At 41.6% G+C, this 22903-nt stretch overlaps 1 protein-coding gene across 3 annotated transcripts in view; it reads left to right on the top strand.

Moving 5' to 3' along the window:
* Window positions 1–22450, top strand: part of LOC148903168 (nucleolar protein 4-like) — a 46693-nt gene extending 24243 nt beyond the window's left edge. For all 3 annotated transcript variants that reach the window (XM_088997541.1, XM_088997549.1, XM_088997534.1), the window contains exons 3-8: window positions 12534–12958; window positions 14442–14633; window positions 14722–14910; window positions 15457–15570; window positions 15843–16062; window positions 16149–22450. In XM_088997541.1, the coding sequence (XP_088853667.1) occupies window positions 12534–12958; window positions 14442–14633; window positions 14722–14910; window positions 15457–15570; window positions 15843–16062; window positions 16149–16366 (1358 nt within the window). In that variant the 3' untranslated portion in view covers window positions 16367–22450. The remainder of the gene's footprint in view (window positions 1–12533; window positions 12959–14441; window positions 14634–14721; window positions 14911–15456; window positions 15571–15842; window positions 16063–16148) is intronic.
* Window positions 22451–22903: the final 453 nt, after the last annotated feature.

Genomic DNA, 22903 nt, shown 5'->3' with positions numbered 1-22903 from the left:
TTAAAATGTACATTTAATTTAGTATTTCTAATGCCATTTGTCAACTTTATGTTAGGCATGATTGTGTCACGGTTTGCAAGGTAGTTGGTAGTGGATCCCAAAAAAGCAGGCAGGAGGGAGCAGCATGGTGTAACTGACGAATTGTATTAAAATGAAGTCAGCAGGAACAAAATCTCAAACATCAAAGTCATCAGAAGTACAAAGTGAGTAAAAATCTGCCAAGATGAAACAAACCTGACAGGCTGAAGCAAATACATAGACAACGAATGGTCATTGTCGGGAGTCATTTTAACTGCCACTGATTGGAACAACCAACACTTCTGCAGGTGCAGGCCCGTTGGCACCCGTCGGTCGCCAACCAGATCGTGACATATCGTTGGCATCACGTAAATTATTCAAATATCAAGTTATCGGCGAAGTTACCGTGGCAACACTGGCGAAGAGAATTGCTCATAACTTTTTATAGTGGACCCCTTCAAAGGTTGTACCTTTAGCACTGGCCTGTGAGTGTAGATGGCTGATAAATGCAACTGTGGTGATGTGATGTGTTTTTGTCTTGATACCGCACTGTACCTGGAGTAAAGTGTGCACGGTGAGAGTTGACGGGAAATGTTCTGTGATTGATTGATCAGGCCTGCAGGTAGTCAGAAGAATAGTTGTGCTCAAGGTCCAAAGATGTGTGGACGGCTGTCGGACTTGTGGGTGCGGGCGCGTGTCTGGGTAGGGTGTGGAGGCAGCATGTTTTCACCTCTCAAGGCCACAAACTTCAATCAATCAAGCTTCAAAAACATGTGTTAGCTCTCTCTTTGCTACCTTGGTTTCTTAGTTCCGCCTCTCTGCACCAACATTGGCTGGCTTCTCTGACCGAGAAAGCACACTGCATTTTGGGTACTTTTTTTCTCCTGAAAACACCGGGTTGATCGCGAATTTAGAAGGAAAACTACATAAATAACACGATCGTGAATCGTTGTGTGTCGCAGCCAATTGCGGTAACATGCATACAGAAGGTGTGAGTTGACATAAATTCCCAGTGGACAAATCAGCCCATTTCCAACGGAGCTTGTGCGCCATCTTGTGCATTTTCTGGGGTGCTACATCGGAGTCCACATCTTCACCTGTTAAATCGCTTGCAGACGGCTCGAATTGATACAGAAGGACTTGCAAACATTTATGCTTTCCTCTTCAGAACTATTTGAATCATATTCATAACTGGATGAGTAACAAGAAAGCATCTTCTCTGAATCTGAACTCTCTGAAGCCATTGTTTTAATTCTGAATCAAGGCAGTTTGTGAAGGAGTATCTTGGCGTGATGTCACGAACAAGCGGGACTTTCTGAATTTCCCCAGTTTCGCGCTCATTTGTGGCAGTTTTGGGACACTTTAAGTCATTTTTGTTGGTGTTTTGCATTTGACTAAAAATATCAGTCTCCGTGTTTTGGGTATTTTAGATGCTATAAAACATTTTTCCGATGTCAGTTAGGAAAGAAAAAAAAATGGTGTCGGTTGTCCTTTACATGTGTTGCCACATTACTGCTCATACATTGTCATGTTGCTGCCATTTTGGTCATGTGTTCCTGCCTTATTGTTTACTTCTGCTTTGCTGACACATTTTCAAAGGCAGGTTGTTGCGATGTTTCCGCTGTGATGTTTCAAATGTGGCTGTCCTCAGTTGATATCATACCTTGGTGTTCAGGCTGGGGTCTTAATCATATTCACAGGCATAGGACAGGACTGATTTCATTTATTGTGAAACAGAGTTATTCACTCTTACTTTCATCCACCAGAGAAGGGTGGATCACCTGTCAATCATTTTGTCTGAAAGTCATGTAGCAGATGGTACCTTTTTTGAATACTTTATACAAATACACACACGCGCACACACACACACACGTACACACACGCACATACACACACACACACACACACACACACACACACACACACACACACACACACACACACACACACACACACACACACACACACACACACACACACACACACACACACACACACACACGGTGCTGTGTACTAAGTAGGTCAGGGGGGCATTGGCAAGCATCACTGTTGCAAGCAGCTTAGGACAGACACCCACTAATAGTAGACATAGGCCCGCTCAGTTACACACACACACACACACACACACACGCACACACACACACACACACACACACACACACGCACACACGCACACACACACACACACACACGCACACACGCACACACACACACACACACACACACACACACACACACACACACACACACACGCACACACACACACACACACACACACACACACACACACACACACACACACACACACACACACACACACGCACACACACACACTTCTAACTGTTCAATTCAGAGAGAAAGAAAACTCCACCACCTGCATAGTTAGATGGCGCTTTATGCTAGACTTTCGCTGACAATGAAAATAGCAATGTGTGCAGATGTCCGTGTGTCAAAGTGTGTCTGTGTGTATGCGTGCTCACATTTACGTTTGATTATGTCTGACAGCAGTCATTACTTTATCACATTTATGACAAATGTGACACTCAATGTGTTTTTTTTTTTTGCAGTTCATTTAATTTACAATATTTGCATTCTTCTCCTGCCATTAGACTCAATTTCAGTACGGTAAGAGTATTGACATATTTTTTTTTTAGATTTTAAGTTGGAACTGCATGGAACTGCTTGTCATGTTTGTGCCACTGTGTCATGTTGACATGGTGCCATATTCTCATGTCACTGCAGTTTTTTCGCTCATGTTGTCATGGTGACATGTCCCGATTTCACAGTGTCGAACATTCTTGTGTAGTCTTGTGGTGTAATCTTATCATGGCGTCTTATTGTCATGGTAGCATCAAGTGATCAAAGTTATTTAGTAAAAGAAAATTAAGAAAAGTGTGCATTTTTTTAAACAGGAAGCAATACTATAACAAACAAAAATGTAACTAAAATCATTTCTCAATCATTTTTGAAAAACCTGAAACACTATTAAGCAAACTAAGCCATCTTAAAAGTATACTAACTCATTCACTGCCAGACGATGTGCAAAAATGTGTTCACTCCAGTGCCAGGGTTTTTATCTTTTCCACTCAAATTGCAGGACCCACTGAATATTTTGAGTTTTTGGACTACATAAACATTCAATGTAGCGTAAGAAACCTTGATTGAGGTTGATATTTTTAGTGAAATGCAAAACACCAATAAAAATGACTTAAAATGTGCTAAAATTGCAAAAAAATGAGCTGCAAATTGGGCATTTTTTGAAGGTCTCGCCCCCTCGTCCGTGGTGCCACGCCAAGACGTCTTGCCTTGCTCAAGAATCAAAACAATGGCTTCAGAGTCGGAGAAGATGCTTTCTTGTTACTCATCCAGTTATGAATATGATTCAAATAGTTCTGAAGAGGAAAGCATAAATGTTTGCAATCGATTAAAGAAGTTCAGCTGGGTCATTTGAGGCATCAGGATTGATGTGTAGCATCCCAGAAAATGCAGAAGATGTCGCCAAAGCTCCGTTGAAAATGGGCTGATTTGTCTGCTGGGAACATGTGTCAGCGAATATCAAATAGTTGTCTTGGTGCAACATACAACAATTCACCATTGCGTTATTTATGTGTTTTCCTTCTAATTTGGATTGGATTGGATTGGATTGGATTTGCCTTTATTAGTCTCGCAGTGGAGAAATTTACATTTCACAGCAGCAAAGTTACTACTACTTTGTTACTTTGTTTGTTTGTTACGTTGTTACTAGTAGTAATTTCGCCATCAACGCGGATCAACAAGAAGTTTTCAGACCAAACAAAGTACCGCAAAATGCATTGTGTGTCGCTTTCTCTGTCAAGGGCGTTCCCTCCGTGACGTGACGTCAGGAATCGTCACCAACTCCAAAACAAGACTTCTGGAATATTCAGCGCGAGTCTTAAAACGTAAAATATAGCTATATGCGGTGGAATCTTTGTAAAATATGCTCAGTAGAAGTCATTTGAAGTGATTTTACAAATTATGGACACAACTTGTCCGGAGGCGTCAGTTGTCCTCTAAGTCCTAAATGATATGGTCTGGAGTTCCTAAATGATATGGGTCTGGAGTTATATGAGCTTGAAATGAGGGTGGCTGTCCAACATACAATGGAATACATACATATTAGATTATGGACAAAAGGCAAATGGTGCCCCCTCGTAGAAGGGAAAAAAATTCTCAGAGGTCTGATCAGCACTTTATCGGCACCCCACGCGAAAAACCATACCCGAACAAATTCGGGAATGCCATTCAACGTCACGCTTTTCAGTACCCGAATAAATTTGTTAATGGCAGCGAATGAGTTAAAACTAACTAAATTTCAACAAAAATCATCACGAAATAAAAACTGACGACAATGAACATTCCCAAACACTTATACCCATGACCAAAACAAAATAAATGTGAAATAATGTAGTTAATATTAACGCAATATACAGTAAAGTCTCGTTATATCGATATCGGATATATCGATAGTCCCGGTTATATCGATACTATTTCTATGGATGCACGGAGAAAATTACATGCAAACAGGGTCGGATATATCGATAGTCCCGGTTATATCGATATTTTTTCGGACTCCCTTGAATATCGATATAACGAGACTTTACTGTATATATATTTTTTTACAAAGGAATTGTGATATGCCAACTGCGTTAGAAAGTGAGCCTCTTTTTTCGGTCTTTATGTCCATCAAAAGCGAGTGGGGGTTTGTGGGTTGGCGTCGGTTGCCATGGCGATGCCATGTATCGCAAGGCGTTTGAAGAGGGACCGTGGTGCCTCTCTGGGTGTGGCGCGGTGGAGCCACCACTCGCCTTCCAGTAGATTGTGCTGCGTTTTAGAAGGATAATCCATTGTAATCCCGATGTAGGCGTCGGGTGGATGTGTTGGTTTTGGCGGTGTGAGGAGAAGTGGGAGGCATGCCATCCCCATCCTCGTCTCCCGGGATGTGGTGAGGAAGAAACTGAAAGGAGGGGGAGAAGTGGAGGAATTAGCATCTGTTAACACTCTCACCCCCTTTATGGGGGAGTAGGGATGAAGCCACAAACGAAGCATGATGGACGGATGACCCAATCAAGCATCCCCTCACCCCACCTACGTCCATGCATGTATTCCTCAATCCTTCTCATTATATCATCCCTCTCTCTCCCTCATTTCAGCATCACCCCCCCCCATCACTGGCTCTCTTCGTCCATTTTTCTTTATCATCATCTCCCCCTCCTTTGTTATTCCCACATGACAAAATCATGCTCAACCCATCCTTTCATTTTTCCTGATAGTTGTATCTTTCCGCACTTCTCTCCAGCCTCATCCAGCCTTTTTCCATTTTCTCTGAATGCTTCCAGGAAGGAATCAAGATTACCCGTTTAGTGTGGGGATGCATTGAAGGACTTTCAACGGTGGGGGGACAAGGAGAAAGGATGCTGATAGTTGAAAGGACAACCGACGTCTCCGGACAAGTTGTATCCATAATTTGTAAAATGTCTTTAAATGACTTCTACTGAACGTATTTTACAAAGATTCCACCGCGTATAGCTATATTTTACGTTTTAAGACTTGCGCTGAATATTGCGGAAGTCTTGTTTTTGAGTTGGTGACGAGTCCGTACGTTACGTAACTGAAGGAAAGCCCCTGACCGAAAAAAGGACACACTGTAGTAGTCCTTCCATCACGTCAATGCATTTTGCTGTACTTTGGTCTAAAAACGTCGTGTGGACCAAAAGGAGGCAGAAGAGGGCGACAAAGCTCCATGTGAGGAATTAATCAGCCTGTGGAAAGGGGCTGATTAATTCCTTACACGGCTTTGTCGCCATGTTCTGTCTTTTTTGGGTGTGACATTTCCCACCCCTGATGCCTCAAAATGACACGGAATAAATTCTTTAATCGATTGCAAACAAGTATGCTTTCTTCTTCAGAACTATTTGAATCATATTCATAACTGGATGAGTAACAAGAAAGCATATTCTCCGAATCTGAAGCCATTGTTTTGATTCTCGAGCAAGGCAAGACATCTTGCCGTGACACCACGAACATGGGGGCGGGACCTTCTGAAACTGGCCACTTCCGGTTTCAACATGATGTACTTTTTAGACACTTTAAGTCATTTTATTGGTGTTTTGCATTTGACTAAAAATATCATACTGTGTGTTTTGAGAATTTTAGATGCTATAAAACGTTTTTCTGATGTCAGTTAGGGAACAAAAAAGTGACGTCGGTTGTCCTTGAAAGAGTGCGTGCTTTGTCATCCCAAGTTCAACGATCTCCTTGAATTGAAGGCATTCGGAACTGGACGAGGTCACGGCGGCGTCCATGTGACGCCGTGACGTGCGCGCCCACACACACACACACACACACACACACACACACACACACACACACACACACACACACACACACACACACACACAAACATATGCACACACACTGTCATGGTCAGAGGGCGAGGTCATATGATGCTTGTGGCGCTCACTCACACAGAGCATTCTATTCACACACACACCGGGTCAGACTGTCACCGAGAGGCCCAATCCAGTTGTAAATCACAATGTGTGTGTGTGTGTTTGTTTCTTAAACAAAGTGGGGTTTTCCAGATGAAAACATGTTTCTTCACGTGTTACATGTGATGTACGGTAGAGTGAACGCTTGCTTATTTGTGGTTTGTTTATTTGAAATATACATTCAACTATTTGCTGAGGAATTTACAGTGTTTCATGTTTTTTATTCTACTTCAGTCAATCCTATCTGAATAGTAGCAGCAGTAATTGGTGTACAGGAAATAAAATATGCTCAAGCGATATATCTTGACTGAGGGACGAGCTTACCGAGGAGAAGCTAAATTTTCATTGGATGATACTGACCTATGGCTGTTGATGTCGAAACGGGTAAACACCGCCTTTTAAATAAGCCTGACGAGGAAAAAAATGACGAGTACGTATACTTCAGGTTGAATGGACAGAAGGATTTGCCTTTGTGGAGAGAAACAGTTCTGCTGTGATTCTAATTTGCAATGAAACAATACCATGAATGAAACAGTTGAATATCAGTGGCACTTTGACCAGCCCCATGCTAACGTTAGCATCAATATACTTCTGTGAGAGACAGCAGAAAGCAAGCGTGCAAGCTAATGAGCAGTGTGCAGGCTAGCTAGCAGTAGCTTCGCCTGACTTTCATTCCGATCGTTTGGCTGGATTTTTTTTTTACCAACCACGAGGAACGGAAAACTATTCATATAATAGTAAATATTATCACAAAGTTATTTAAAATAATATATTCTGACATTTTGTTGAACTCACGTGCGTGTGTCCGTGCGTGGGTGCGTGCGTGTGTACGTGTGCGTGTGTGGCTCTCACTGAAAAACATTTCGAGATATTTTACTTTTATGGCTCTCTTAGTCAAAAAGGTTTCCGACCCCTGATGTATTGCATTGTATTTTGTACAGCCGCCCACATTTCTAGCTCAGATACCTCCAGATACATATAACTTAGGAATTAACTCTTTTTTTCTGATGAAAGAAGAGAATCTAAGGTTTCTAATGCTGGATTGAATTTTTATGTAGTCCTAACACTCAGTATTCTGTGGGTCCTGGAATTCAAGTGCCAATGACAAAAACCCTGGCACTGGAGTGGACACATTTTTGCACATCGTCTGGCAGTGAATGAGTTAATTGGTTGAAGTGACAAGATAATTCTTTTCAAAATGTACAATACTGTAGACTCAACACTTGCGGAGGCCCAAGATTTTTGCACATCGCCGTATGTGTATATTTTACCAATCATAAGGCTTAACATTTGCATAATATAGATGCATATGCCTCGTGTGCATATATATATATATATATATATATATATATATATATATATATATATATATATATATATATATATATATATATGTGTGTGTGAGTGTGTGTCTAGGGATGCAGTATCGGTAAGTGTATTCGTATGTATATACACGTATACATGTCACTGCTTGGTAGACTGCGACTTTTGTTGGAGTTCTTAAGTGGTTGTTTTCGAACACACGAGTACGCAATCTGCCAAAAGCTTTGGAGGCTTGATGGATGCGGGCCTGGACGTCATCATCAATTAGACAGGAGGGTGTTAGAATGCTGCCGAGGTAGCTGAATTGTTGGACAACCTTGAGGGGTGTGCCACTGAGGGTGAACGCTGGGGTTGGAGAACTCTCTTTTGCCATGACCTCCGTTTTGGTTACATTGATCACGAGACCGAGTGATCGGTAGACGGAGGACATGGTATCAAGGGCATTTTGCATGGCAGCTGGGCTGTGGGCCAGCAGAGCACAATCATCTGCATACTGTAGCTCGTGGATGCCGCTGATCAGGGTCTTGGTCTTGGCCTGTAGGCGTCTGATGTTAAACAGGTTACCATCCAGGCGGAATTGGATTTCTACGCCGCCACCTTCCTGGATGGACTTATGGAAGAGGAGCGTAGCTGCCATCAGGAACAGGTTGAATATAGCAGGGGCCAGTACACAGCCCTGCTTCACCCCGACTTCCACAGGGAACGGGGAAGATTGCTGGCCACCAACAAGTACAGTTGCTTGCATGCCGCTGTGGAACTGTTTTAGGATGCCGAGAAATTTGGAGGGGACACCAAATTTCTGCAGTATGGTCCAGAGAATGTCACGGTTAACTGTGTCAAATGCCTTTGTAAGGTCAATGAAGGTGATATAGAGGTCCTTGTTTTGTTCCTTGCATTTCTCCTGAACTTGGCGCGCAGCGAAGATCATGTCCAGAGTGCTTCGATCCTTCCTGAAGCCGCATTGTGTCTCTGGGAGGATGTCTTCGGTAATGTGCGATGTAAGACGGAACAGCATTACTTTTGCAAGAATCTTGCCAGCAACAGAAAGTAGGGAGATGCCACGGCTGTTGCCGCAGACTGACTTGTCCCCCTTCCTTTTGTAAATGGTGACGATGTTGCTGTCTTTCCATTCCTGAGGAAGTGTCCCGTTTTGCCAGATGTTGCAGATGAGGTGGTAAAGCTTCCGTGTCAGGAGGTAACCGCCACTCTTGAAGACCTCAGCTGGAAGTCCATCAGGGCCAGGGCTTTTGTTGTTTTTAAGGCTCCGGATTGCAGAGAGGACCTCTGTGAACTGAGGAGGTTCATCAAGGGAGGGAACTGATGGAAGCTCTGGGAGGGAGTCAAGGACAGATGTGTCTGAAGGGTTTACTTGGTTGAGCAGGGAGTCAAAGTGCTCTGCCCAGCGCTCAAGTATTAGCTGTTTGTCCTTCAGTAGTACAGAACCGTCTGCAGATTTAACTGGGACAATGTGTTGTCTTCGTGGGCCGTGCAGGGATTTTACAGCATCATAGAAGGCGTGTGTGTTGTTGTTGTCTGCATGCCTCTGGATTTCTTGGGCCTTGCTGAGCCACCACTTGTTCTCCATCATCCTCAGCTGTTTCTGTGTTTCACCACGGATGGCCTTGTAGTGAGAGAGGAGAAGTGGAGAATGAGGGTTGGAGAGAAGTGTGGTATGGGCTTTGCGCTTGGCTTCCAGAAGCTCCTGTATGGCAGCTGAGCTGTTATCGAACCAGTCTTGATGACGTTTCTGAGTGAAGCCGATGGTCTCAGAGGCAGCTTGATGAATTGTTGTCCTCAATTTTTTCCACCTGCTTTCAACATCAAGGTCACCGTTACTGGTGTCGTTGTCCAGGCTGGCAAGTCCCTCTGCCAGCTTGTGGCGGTAGCTGGCTGCACATTCTGGGGACTCCAGGGCCCTGGTGTTAAGACGCCTTTGGGGTTGCTGTTTCTTATGAGGAGGTCGAATTCTCAGCTTGAGCCTGGACTTGATCAGTCGATGATCAGTCCAGCATTCAGCCCCACGCATGGCCCGCGTGATGCAGACATCATTTTGGTCCCGTTGCCTTGTGATGATGTAGTCCAGTAAGTGCCAATGTTTGGACCTGGGGTGCATCCATGATGTGATGTATTTCTTTTTCAGTTGAAAGATGGTGTTAGTTACAATCAACTGATGCTCAGGGCACAGAGTGAGGAGTCGGAGGCCATTGCTGTTTATTTTCCCCGTCCCGTGCCTTCCGATTACTTGTTTCCAGAGCCTGGCATCAGTACCTACTCGGGCATTGAAGTCACCCATCAGAACAAGTTTATCAGAGGCAGGGATTTTGGATATGGTAGCATCCAGGGACTCGTAGAAGGCATCTTTGGTGTTATCGTCAGCATCCAAGGTGGGAGCATAGGCGCTGATTAAAGTTGCGAAGCGACCTTTTACCAGGGGAATACGCCAGGTCATAAGCCGTTCACTGATGCCTTGGGGGGACTCAGGGATGTTACTGAGTAAGCTGCTTTTCACAGCAAAGCCAACTCCATGGAGTCTTCGCTCATTCTCTGGGAGACCCTTCCAGAAGAAGGTGTAGCCCTCACCAACTTCTGTGAGTGAATCCTCGCCTGAGAACCGAGTCTCACTGAGTGCGCCAATATCGATGACGCCTACCCCCGGGTGCGGACATTTACATATTATATACATATGTGCACCTATATTGTGTGTATATTCCACCCTTCCCCCATCATCATCATAATCATCATCCTGCAACATCCTCCCCCCAGCCGTGTCCCCCGTCCAAAGCGAGCCCTCCCACCCCCACCTGACCTCTTTCTCTTGCTCGCTCCTTGCTCTCCAGCCTCCCCCTCCCTCTCCAGCGTCCTTACATCTTCCGTCTCCATCTTTCCATTCCGTCTTCCTGCATCCCTTCGTTATGTCGTTAGATCAAGAATGTCACTTTTTTTTTTGCCCTGATCTTGAGATGATATTTTTGCCTACTCGAGCATTTATATTAATTCATAGCAGACACTTTTCATCCAGTCAATAATAATATTTGTAATGATAATAGTTACATTAAGTAAGAGAGTGCTGAAAAATTAACTACTCACGACACATGTCTAACCGCAAATACCAACCAGTACAAGTCAAAGTACATGCACTTCAACTGTACTGGTAAGAATACTGCTTGTCATAGCTCATGCTATTTTTTCTCAGATTGTAACATAATCACCATCTGTGTATTCTTCAACCACCCAGTTTTTCACTTAACGTCATCTTGTCTCATATCTCATCTCTTGCCAGCATTCTTTCATCCACATTCCATCCATCCATCATGAAATGTTTATGTCCATTAAAGTGCATGATGATGATGATGATGATGATGATGATGATTGGAGGAAGAAAAGGGTGTGGAATGAGCAGTGGGATGCGAAGAGAGCTTAATGCTATCGTGGAATTGGAAAGCATATGTGAGATTAATATCCACCTTTACAAAATCTGTATGTTTACAATACAGTATGGACAATTTGGTCCATTGGTTTCTGCTTGGTGATGTTATGTTTCCACCTGCTGGACATTTTGTAAAAAGTGCTTTCTTGCAAACATGCGCTGTATCATGATAAACTTCATTTCATCAAACAAACTACATATGGTCAAAATATTTAAACTACATTTATCAATACAAAATTAACTTACTATATAAGGTAGAAGAATATGCTGTACATGTATTTTTAACAATACAATAAAATACTATACAATATATATTAATTTACATCACGCTTTAACAACAGCTAAAGCTGTAACAAAGTGGACAGCTATATATTTTTAACAAGAATTCTTCAAAATCCACTAATAAACACTCAACATATGCTTTCTTTGGATTGCATTGCATTGAACAATTGGGGAAAGGGGCATAATATGCCAATCTGCAGGCCATGAATGGCAAATATGTACATGCACAGTGGTCCGCAGTAGTTTTACTTTGTCATTTCACTGGTCACCACTACAACAACGTGAGTAGGCCAAATATTTGTTTTTGTGTGTTGGAATGTTATGAAAGACAAACACAGATCCTGAATTTGATTACATTTTTGAGCAATTTGATTTTTCTAAACAAATGTATACAACATGAGTTGTTGTACACAACTTTGATTTAGTCTTGAGCAGTTTTCAGCCTGTGAGCCTTTTGTGCAAGTAAGAAATTGTTATTTTGTGGTCTACTTCAAAAACCTTGACACGTGCATATCTAAATGTATCAAACATCCTTTTGCTCCAATGGACGGATATATTTTTCCAAATTTAAAATATCATCTCTTATGTTAATTGTTTTTAGTTATCATGCATTTGCTTACTATTAATGATAAATTGATCATGCTTGCAATGAAGGACACTTATGACTGATTAGAATAGACAAGAGAGCTGTACTCAGTCCCTCTTATTCTCCTTCCAAGAAAAAACAAGAGATGTCTTTGCCCCTTTCTGTGTGAGTTTCAATTATTCTGTGTTAGTACACTAACAATAACCTGCTTAGGAAGTTTGTTGTCTTATGTGGCTCATCAGCAGCAAAGAAAAAACGATGTTGCCCAATTCCAGCTTTTAATTTGTGCATCCCTGTTCCAACAAATGCAAATAAAGATGAAAGAATGACAGTTCAATACTGTGAGTAACTTTCACTCACTAAATCTTTCCTTCTCTTGTTTTTCCAGATGATTCATTGTCCGAGAGCGGCAGCGGCCTACCCACCCTCACCCCTCCATCGTCCTCAGCCGTCGCCATCAGAGAAGCCCATGTTGTCAATGGCAACTGTGGCCCTGCTCCGCTCAATTTCAGCACACCCACATCCTGGGCCTCGTCCACCGAGGATCAGCAGCCCGTGAACCTGAGCGAGCCGACCCCTCAGAAACCGCCGTGTGGCTCCTCCCACTTGCCCGTTACTGTGTCAGCAGCGGCGGCGGCCTTGCTCGGCGCCCTGCATCCCAACGTGCCCGAGGAGCTTCGGAGAAAGTATCCGCTAGCCGCCAAACCTCCACTGGCTCCTCATCCCGCCCTGCCCTTGCCGCATGCGCATATCCCGCACACGCACGGCTTGCAGGGTAGTGAGTTGCGACTTGAGCGCGACTATGGCGGCAAGGTGAGTGACTGTAGGGCAGCCTTTTGCACTCTTTAGTGACTAGTCATGGAACATATTTGACATGAGCCAAATGTCAACACACTTGAAGAAACACAATTTTGGCCAAAAAAAGGTATTTTAGGATTGGATCTTTTCTGTACCCAAATTAAAACTTCTCTTGGGAAACTTGATTAACCGCAAAAGTGATCTGGGCACAAACACAACTGCATCTCATTTCACTGTGAGGTCGCATGTTAAATGATGTGTCTCGATGTACAGCGATACCCTGGTTTTCGAACCCCTTGGCTTACAAACTTATCAATTTACGAACGTTGCATTTATGAAAATGTTACCTTGGCATACAAACTATTTTTCAGGATACACACGGAGCTGCCACAATGAGTGATGTATTTTTCGCGAACGAGCCCGTTCTCCTAACAAGAAAATGGAGGCAGAGTGTTTTGCCCTCTATTCCCCGCCCGCAGTCTTCGGTTAAAGCCACGTGATTGGTCAAGAACGCAGCAGTGGGGTGTGGGGGGTTAAACATTAAAGAGACAGGCAGAAGACAGAAAGAAAGAGTGAGAAAACACACACACATGAAAAAGAGACGACAGAGCTTGAAAACAAAAGTGAAAGAAAAACAAAAGTGCAATGGTGAGAAATTGGATACAAAACAGTGACATTTGGACTTGTTTAAACTTTGATAGTTTAAAAGCAGAGTATAGACTGGAAGGTTAAAATATCCCATCAATCAGGCTCCACAAATAACCCGCACAAGCCATCTGTACACTTGATGCAAAAAGCTATCAACCCAGCTACACAGAACACAATTGATGAGGAAAAAGGTAAAATTATCGCAGAGAAAGCACCAAGAAGGTGACGTTCCTCATCAAGTGTTTAATGCTTATGAAACCGGCCATTCCATTCCATCAAGCCAACAACGATCATCACAAAGGTAAATAAAATGACTTTATTATACAGTACAGTTTATTTCTTTAATTATAATACCATAGCACATTTATTCTACATAAAATAAGGTACATTTTGTGTAGTTTTAAGACTTAGAAAATTAGAAAGTAGAAAATTGTTTTATGGGGACCTGGGAACGGATTATTCTCATTTTATTGGTTTCCAATGGGAAATTATTTTTTGGGATATACACGTTTCACCTTACACACTCTGTCTGGGAACCAATTAAGTTCGTAAGCCAAAGTATCACTGTATGTGGTTTGCCACTGCCACCTGCCTAGGAGTGACTGAAGCTCACTGGAAAGTCATTTTTTTGCTAAAAAAAGCACAAAGGAAAAACAAGAATCGACTTGGTAATTGTTTGCCATCAGATGATGGCTAGGCAGTACTTTTATGGCGGTCAGGATAGGTTTTTACAAATATGGGCATTCACGAATAGTCGTCCCCCCCAAACGATTGCATTTATTCCGAATAGAAGAAAAGTTCGATAATCCAAACATTCTAATTAGTAATGTGTGTCTGTGTGTTTGCCTAGTCTCCAATGTACAGTCCTGGTGGCAGCTATGACAGCATCAAGATGGAGCCAAGCGCCGAGGACCTGAGTACCAGCCGTCTTGGAGGTCCTGTTGCCCCTGACGATGACGACGATGAGCATGACGAGCATGATGACAGCGACAAGATCAATGACACAGAGGGTGTTGACCCTGAGCGGCTGAAGGCCTTCAATGTAATTGGGCGGGACTACAAGTCTGACAAGACTGCATGATGAAGCTGGTGTAGGTCATAACACCGCCATCTTGGGTGTGCTCCCCCAGATGTTTGTTCGTCTTTTTGTGGACGAGAACTTAGACCGGATGGTTCCCATCTCCAAGCAGCCCAAAGAGAAGATCCAGGCTATCATTGAGTCCTGCAGCAGACAATTCCCAGAATTCCAAGAGCGCGCCCGCAAGCGAATTCGCACCTACCTCAAATCCTGCCGACGCATGAAAAAGAACGGCATGGAGGTACTGCATCACGATTGAGGCTCATTGATTTGGCACAATCTAAATGAATAATCATAAACTATACACATATATATATATATATATATATATTATGTTTGTTTTATCTTTGACTGCCCCACCGCTTTCAATTTTGTTGCTGTAATCTATATATATATATATATATATATATATATATATATATATATATATATATATATATATATATATATATACACACACACATACATATTCTCATATAATTAAAGTAAAAACTAATTCGATGGAATTTTTCAATATTTTTTGAAATCATGAAAAAGCATGTATATTTTACTGTCAATTTGCTTTGGCATACTTGTTCAAGACTTTATTTTAAATTATATTTATTGATTGTATGTTATGAAATTGTTTCTATTGCTTTGGTTTCTAGCTATCAAATTCTCTTTTTCTATCTATAAAACTGACAGCAACCCGCAACACTGAACCACAGCGTTCAAGTGTCCGATTATCATGAATGCAGCTCACAAACATTTCTGTCATCATCCTCCTGAAAATGGTTTACCCCAACAGACCCGGCCCACTCCGCCTCACCTCACTTCCGCCATGGCAGAGAACATCCTGGCCGCCGCCTGCGAGAGCGAATCGCGTAACGCTGCCAAGAGGATGCGCTTGGATGCCTATCACGTGAGTCGCCAATGTTTCATCACAAGTGTCAAGTCGAGCATTTTCTGAAACGTCATCACTGTAAATTACTATGCATGGTAAAATCCCACCAAATTTTCTGTCAAATATAAAAACAAAGAATAAAAATATAACAAAAATCTGACATGCTAGAAAAAAAGGTCAAACATTTTAAAAATCAAAAATACATTTTTACAGATACAACACTGCTTACCAGTGTTATTTTGCTACTTGGCAAATGAAGCCAACTTTAACTTTGTGTTTGTTTTTTCCAGGATGAGCAAATCTCACTGGACAAACCCTCCAGTGGTAGCGGCGCCTCAAGGGAGCCAGCGTCACTCATTCCCTCTGCCTACTCGCTGGCCGCGTCCGCCTTCTCCAACCAAGAGCCACAAGTCTACATCAATGGCGCCGGACTCAGCTATGGTTACCGTGGATACCTGGGGATGGGCGGAGCGGTTTCTTTGACGACTGGTGCCGCAGCTCAGAGCAACGGTGAGAATGCAGTGAAGAAGTATTTGTCCTACTCCTCATCACTGCCAGGGTTTTTAACTAATTGATTGACACCCCTTCCTTCTCAGGCCCCACGGACCTCAGCATGAAGTCACTCTCGTCCACCAACATGGCCGCCGCCGCCAATCACTGTCTGGGTGGGCGAGGTGGCGGTGGGGCCTCAGCCCAACTCAGCCAACCGGAGATCGCGGCCGTCCGTCAGCTGATTGCTGGATACCGGGAATCGGCGGCTTTCCTGCTGCGCTCTGCTGATGAGCTGGAGAATCTCATCCTGCAACAGAACTGAAGTGCATACAAACACTCGTATTCAGCCCTTTTCGGAAACGTCCCGGAGAAAATGTGGGAAAAGTGTGAAAACCTTGGTGAGTACTTGTGCGGAGGTTATCCCACTCTACCCACAATCAGTGAACCTCCGATGAAGAGCAACTTTGCTATCCCATACTCTCCATGTGTTCTGACACCCTCTTGTACACGTTGGCTTGTACATAGAAGCACTTTTCCTGCTAACCTTCCTGCCACTTCATATGCACCTGAAACGCCTGTTGATCAGAGCAGGAAATACCTCAATCATCCGCTTCCTGTCTCGTTGTTGTAAATATTCAGATGAAGATGCGGAGGATGAAGATTGTGTGTGTGTGTTTGTGTGTGTGCGTGTGTGTGTGTGAGTGAGTGTGTGTGCGCGCGCAATGCTAATGACCACTCGTTTATTACCTCCCACGGAAACGTGGTCGCCACATCTCTTCGGACCTCCTCCGCCTCTTCTCGATGGACCTAAAGCTCCTGCTCGTCCTCGTTAGCCTCCTCCACAGGAAGAGGAGAGCACTGGGACATTGCTGCTAAAACAAGAGGCGGTGCTTCTGCCATCGACATGTACGAGATTTCACAAATGGCAATGACAACGGACCACCAAAAGCTTTCTTGTGTTGCATTTTCTTTTTGACTGTTCTGCCAGTTCGGCAACAAGTCGCAACATCCACGTCATTGGCTGCAGGGCGAATGTTTGTTTTCTGGATGAACCACTGAGCAGCATTGGGTTGTTGTGAAGAGAACGTTAGCCTAGCTTTTTTTTGTACATTGTGAAACCAAGTTAATGATACCACAATGTACAACAAGATGAATACATCACTGGATGTCTCTGTTGTATTTCATCTTAGATACTAGGTTCAATTACCACATTGGTCTGGATCAGTCAATAAGCAGCCTGGATTTTTTTTGCACAGAGCATTAGCTGATGTTAAAGTTGTGTAAATTTCTTTAAAAACATCTAACCCCAATTCAAGTTTGTCCTTAATTTTGTTTTTCGTCACACAACTACTCAACTACAGTAAAGTCTCGTTATATCGATATTCAAGGGAGTCCAAAAAAATATCGATATAACCGGGACTATCGATATATCCGACCCTGTTTGCATGTAATTTTCTCCGTGCGTGCATAGAAATAGTATCAATATAACCGGGACTATCGATATATCCGATATCGATATAACAAGACTTTACTGTATTTTATTTGAAAAAAGGCTGACATGGACTTTATAGTCCCATTGTACATACATGTATAGTCAACATGTTAGCCACTGACATTCTGGGTGACACTAACAGTTAGCGTCACACAGTGTCACTAATGACTAGTTTTATATACAATATAAGATTAGCATGGTCTGAAACAGCCACTGAGCAGCCTCCAACTGTCATGAGAATAAAGCCGGCTTGATTTGAAATCCTATTGTTTTATTTGAAACAAACTTGAAATTTGCCAACATGTAGACACGTTGTAGACGTTGTATTGAGTCAATAGCGCCATTGGTCAAATCTTAGCAAAACATCTTATTCTTTAATTAAATATTGTCATCTATAAGTACATCTAACATTCAAATGCCTGGATTCGGATAAGCACCATCTTGTAATGCTAAAACAAGATGTTTTATGCTAAGCTGATGTAACAAGTACTAAATGAACAACTTTGGTAATGAGGGACTTTTAATATTGAGCTTTTTTTTCCCTCCCTGTCAAGACGAACTATCAAGTAACTTCATGGGACAAGATAGGAATATGCTGTCCTTTCATTTAAATCTTTTTATTGAAACTTTCAGTACAACGATTGAGGTTGTCATGCGGAAACAGTTGTCGTAGCATAAAATCATATTCTTCTTTAATTGAAGCCAACATTGATGTTATCACAGCAAGTGTGTCAGGCAGGCTTTATACAGTAAGCTAGGCTAACTGACAAACAAATCAGCAAATGAAAGTCATGGCTTTGATAAATGGCGAGTCTTTGTGTTTCCATATAGATTTTTGTGCAAAAAAACATGTTAGAAAATGATTAAGGTGACAGAGGGAATTTTAAAATGCAACTTGTTTCCGACTGATGTACTGATTTTGCGGTGGAAAGGGGGCAGATAGTATAGTTCACACTTGTTTCTCTGAATCTTTATGTTTTATGATGATAATTTGTTTTACACAATGCAGCAGATAATCACAATATTCCCTCGACATTCGGCGGTCTCACACTGTGAGGGTTTAGCATTTGCCAGAGCAATGAGTGTTAATGTGATTTGTTGTCTTTGTGGAACATTCCCGATTTGAACTGTGAAGGTTCTTGTTTTATTTGTTTTACAAATATGCAAAAAAAAAAAATAATAATTTTTAAAAAAGGGTCCATGAGAAGGAGGCTGGTGGGGGATGGTAATGATGATGTCAGATGACTTGTGTATCACTGCGCTACAATCAGGTTCTTAAGGTTCGAAGCCAGGTGTTGGGAAAATATGACCTGAGGTCACATGATCCATTATTTAATGATAGTTATTGGTTACAATAATTAAATGTGGCAGTTTTTTTTCATATTAAATTTATTCATTTATGTATTTCTTTAAATAAATACACTATTCTGCGACCCCTTGAAGGGGAAAGCCGAAAGGAAAAGAAGATTCTTAAAATTACTAATTTCTACGTCTGCATTTTATTTATAAAATAATTTGGACTCATTAAATCAGTTATTAAAACTACAACTAAAATGAAAATGTTTTTTTTTTAAATTACAACATTCTATATTTGTTTAATTTTTACCAGAACTACGAATGATTGACACATTGTCAAAATCAAATGTGGCTCTTGTGCAAAAAGGTTTGTCAACCCGTCTTAAGCATTTGATAGTACAGTTAATAGTACCAGAACAAAAATAACTTTGTCTCAAACCTACTAAGGCAAACCACAAAAACCAAGAAAAGGACAATCTTTGCCAAATTGTAATTTGTTCATTCGAAAAATTATTTGTACTCTAAAACTCTGCCGCCTGACGCCAGATTGTTGTTTTTTTTTTTTTTTTTTCAAAATCAACTTTGTGATATAAATATCTATTTCTGTATTTGTCTATGTGGTTTTAAGTTTTTGTCTCAAGTACTCATTCCGAAAGGTTGTCGAGCATCCCTCACATATCATCTATGTGTGTTCCTTGAAGAAAACATATTCATTGTTACTTGAGTTCATTACGTTAAAAAAAACGTCCATGTCGGACTCCTAGAAAAATAAGGTTAAACTGAGCTACAATGCTGGTCGAGCAATGACAAACTTTGTGAACAAATGTCAACACAAGAAGGTTGAACTTGTTGTATTTATCTTTCTATGGGACAGCACTGTATTTCATGATTTGCATGTCTATCTCACAGTGGAAGGGTTCTCGGTTTGAATCTCTGCTCCGATCTTGTTTGCATGTTCTGCCTGTGCTTGTGTGGGTTTTCTTCGATTATGTCGGATTCCTCCCACATTCCAGAAAAGTGCATGCTCGGTTCATTAATAATAATTGAATACTCAAAATTGTCCACGGGTCTAAATGTGACCTGCAATTGGCTGGCGACCAGTCCAGGGCTGACTTTCATAACACAAGATACAGCTAGTCAACGAGTCTCGCCAAGTCATCTGTGATTAATTAAAGACTCAAAATCGGCCATTGAAGTAAATGTGTGTGTGTAAATGCTCGTTTTGTCCCCTTCCATTGACTGCCAACCATTCCAAGGTGTATTAAGCCTCTCATCCGTCTCATTTTAGAAAGATTCCAACTCATTGAGGACACGCATACAAAGGCCAGCTACATATTACAGACTCTAAAACAAGTTAGCATCAATATTATTTTTCTTTTACGTATTTTGTGGTGTTTTTTGATGATAATCTGGATCACTCGGCCTCGTATCTCTCAGTGGAAGTGTAATGTTTACATGTACAGAACTAGAACTTTCTGCCCCGTTTTCTCCTTGTATTGCCCGATTTCTTTCATTCTCTGACCCCCAACAACACCTCCTAGCCTCAAAAAGGGAAATGAGAAGACCAACATGGAAATAAGAGTTAACCCGAGACATGTTTTTAGTTAAATTGTACACATTTTTTATTGCAGTTTTTCTATCACATTTTCCAAAAACTTTCTTAACATTTAGCCATTTGTGACTGAGTGATGCTAACAGTTTGCTACAATCTCACTTGCCAGAATGAGGGATGCTAACTCCTTATTAATGTATCCCCAAAGTAAACAAATGGATGCTAATATTTTGTGTCATTTAAAGGATTCTATCAATTTGCAACCATTATTGTCATTAATTAGTATGAGATGCAAACTGATTGCTTGCCTTTAGCTAAAAGTAACTGGAAAGATAAGTAATTTGTGAGTGTAACTAAATGATGCTAATGGAATGTTGACATTCAACCCAAGGATAATGAAGAGGTGCCCTTTATTCGGATTTGGATTTTAAAGAGGAAATAAACCCATGATGTCAAAAATAGCTTTTTTTATAAGGGTATACCTTCTTTATTCGACACTATTTACGTAAATGTAATGTACAGTATTCTAAAAATATGATGAAAACATTGCATTTGCTTCTCTGTGTATCAGCTCTTCCTTTTAGCTTTGTTTACTAAGAAAAAGGTAGTTGGTAAATACTGGACAGCCATCCTTAACTTGCCAGCCAATTGCAGACGTGACTCAGCTATATCGCATCAATCATGTTGGTTGATGGTTGGTTCGTTCAAATTGCCGTCACTATTGCCACCAGCTTCAACACACCATTCTGAAATCATGTTCAGTCAAAATGCCTTTGAATTACTGTGTCATTGATAAAAGTTGTGCATTACGGCATTGGTCTGCATTATCAGATAGATGTGAAAAGCTTGCCGGGCGGCTTTTCATCAAGTGGCGAGTACCTGGAAGGGAGCAACAGCTTGCAGACTATATTTCAACAACAGTGTAATAGGTGAATTTGAATCTGCTGAATTTCCATTTTGATCCTGACAGCCATACTCTGTTGCAGTACCTACTGATCCATTTCTAGCTGATTGGGATGTCTTACATGAGTTGAATTAGCAGGCAAAACACTTTGGTGGTTTCAACATGGCTTTTGTTGGTCTGCGGCTGTGCTCATTAACCATGGCAATCTGCTGAAGTTGCCTGGTTATTCTGTTTTATCACATAATGTGTTCTAGTTGAAAAAAATATATTTGGTTTTAGGTTATCTTCCATAGCTTGCTAGCCTCCAGCTCTGCATCTGTTCGGGATTCTCGCCGCTTATTAGCATTTAGCCAAAGGCCACTTAAGGAATGCTACTTATTTAGTGTTTCTCGACATGTGAGAAAAAGGATGCTAACATGTTTCTAGCATCTAGTCACGCATGCATACATTACAGACTGTAAATGCTTTTTTAGTATTAAGCCATATGAATTGTTCATTTGCATTTCTCCATGCGTGAAGTAACATATCTCCAATTGTGCTCATGGATGCTAAGAGTTGCGCTCATCTACTTGTTAATCAATTAGAGATGCCAAGGATGAGCTGAGTGTCTTTTTTTTTTTGAAGAAACGGAACTAGGTTGAAATTGAAAACCAAGACGCGTCCTCCTATCACTGTTGTTTTTTGTTTTTTATTTTGGGTGTGGGGGTGTTGGAGGGGTCACACACACCAGTGGGTGTGAGAGAATGAAAAGCCATTGAGACCCACTTTGGCGGTCTATTAGTATATTTTGCATTCGAGAGGGCTGCAGACGACAGGCGTCAACCTCAGGAAACAAACAACAAAGTTTTGTACAAACTCTCATTTGCTGCCCTATTTGATACCATTTTCTATTTATTGTCTTTCTTATTTCATATGACAGTGGACCTACTGTGTTCATAGATGTAAATGAGACTTTCTGTTGTGTTTTGTCAACCAGAACATATCATGTCAAACAATCCAATGGTGACTTTTTTCAATGTGTTGTCACTGCCGACATTTATTGTTTTTTTCCTTTGGACCTCCTGAAATGTACAACACAAAGCTAAATATACTAATGATAATAAAAACTGTGTCCTAACCAGCTGAGGTCCTGTTTGTGAGAACAAAATAGATTATTTACCCTTGTGAGAATAACCGGATTAGAAAATGGATGGAAATTAAGTATTTATTAAAATCCAAAAACGTTTCCTTAAGAATGATGTTGCGAACCAACGTATGATTGCACATCACTAAGTCAATAAGACTAAGACTTACTCTTATTTGTTTATATCTGTATGAGCAGCACAACAGATTGAACTGAAGCATAAAATCATGACACCAACTGTGTCTTTACATTCTTTCTAATTGTGTTCTAACTATTTTTATAAAGCATGCTAATATTATATTAAAACATTTTCTGAGAGCCTCGAATGGGGCAGCCCAGTGGTCCACACGCACGTTCTCCCGAGCGTGCTTGGGTTTTCTCCGGGTACTCCGGTTTCTTCCCACATTCCAGATACATGCATGGCAGGCTGATTGGATGGTATAAATTGTCCCTAGGTGTGAGTGTGAATATGGATGGTTATTCGTCACTGTG

The sequence above is a fragment of the Hippocampus bargibanti genome, linkage group LG01 (assembly GCF_051943395.1).
Source record: "Hippocampus bargibanti isolate YZ-2025 linkage group LG01, ASM5194339v1, whole genome shotgun sequence".
NCBI lineage: Eukaryota > Metazoa > Chordata > Actinopteri > Syngnathiformes > Syngnathidae > Hippocampus > Hippocampus bargibanti.
Note: the sequence above shows the minus strand (reverse complement) of the source record. Positions and strands in the feature narration are given on the sequence as shown.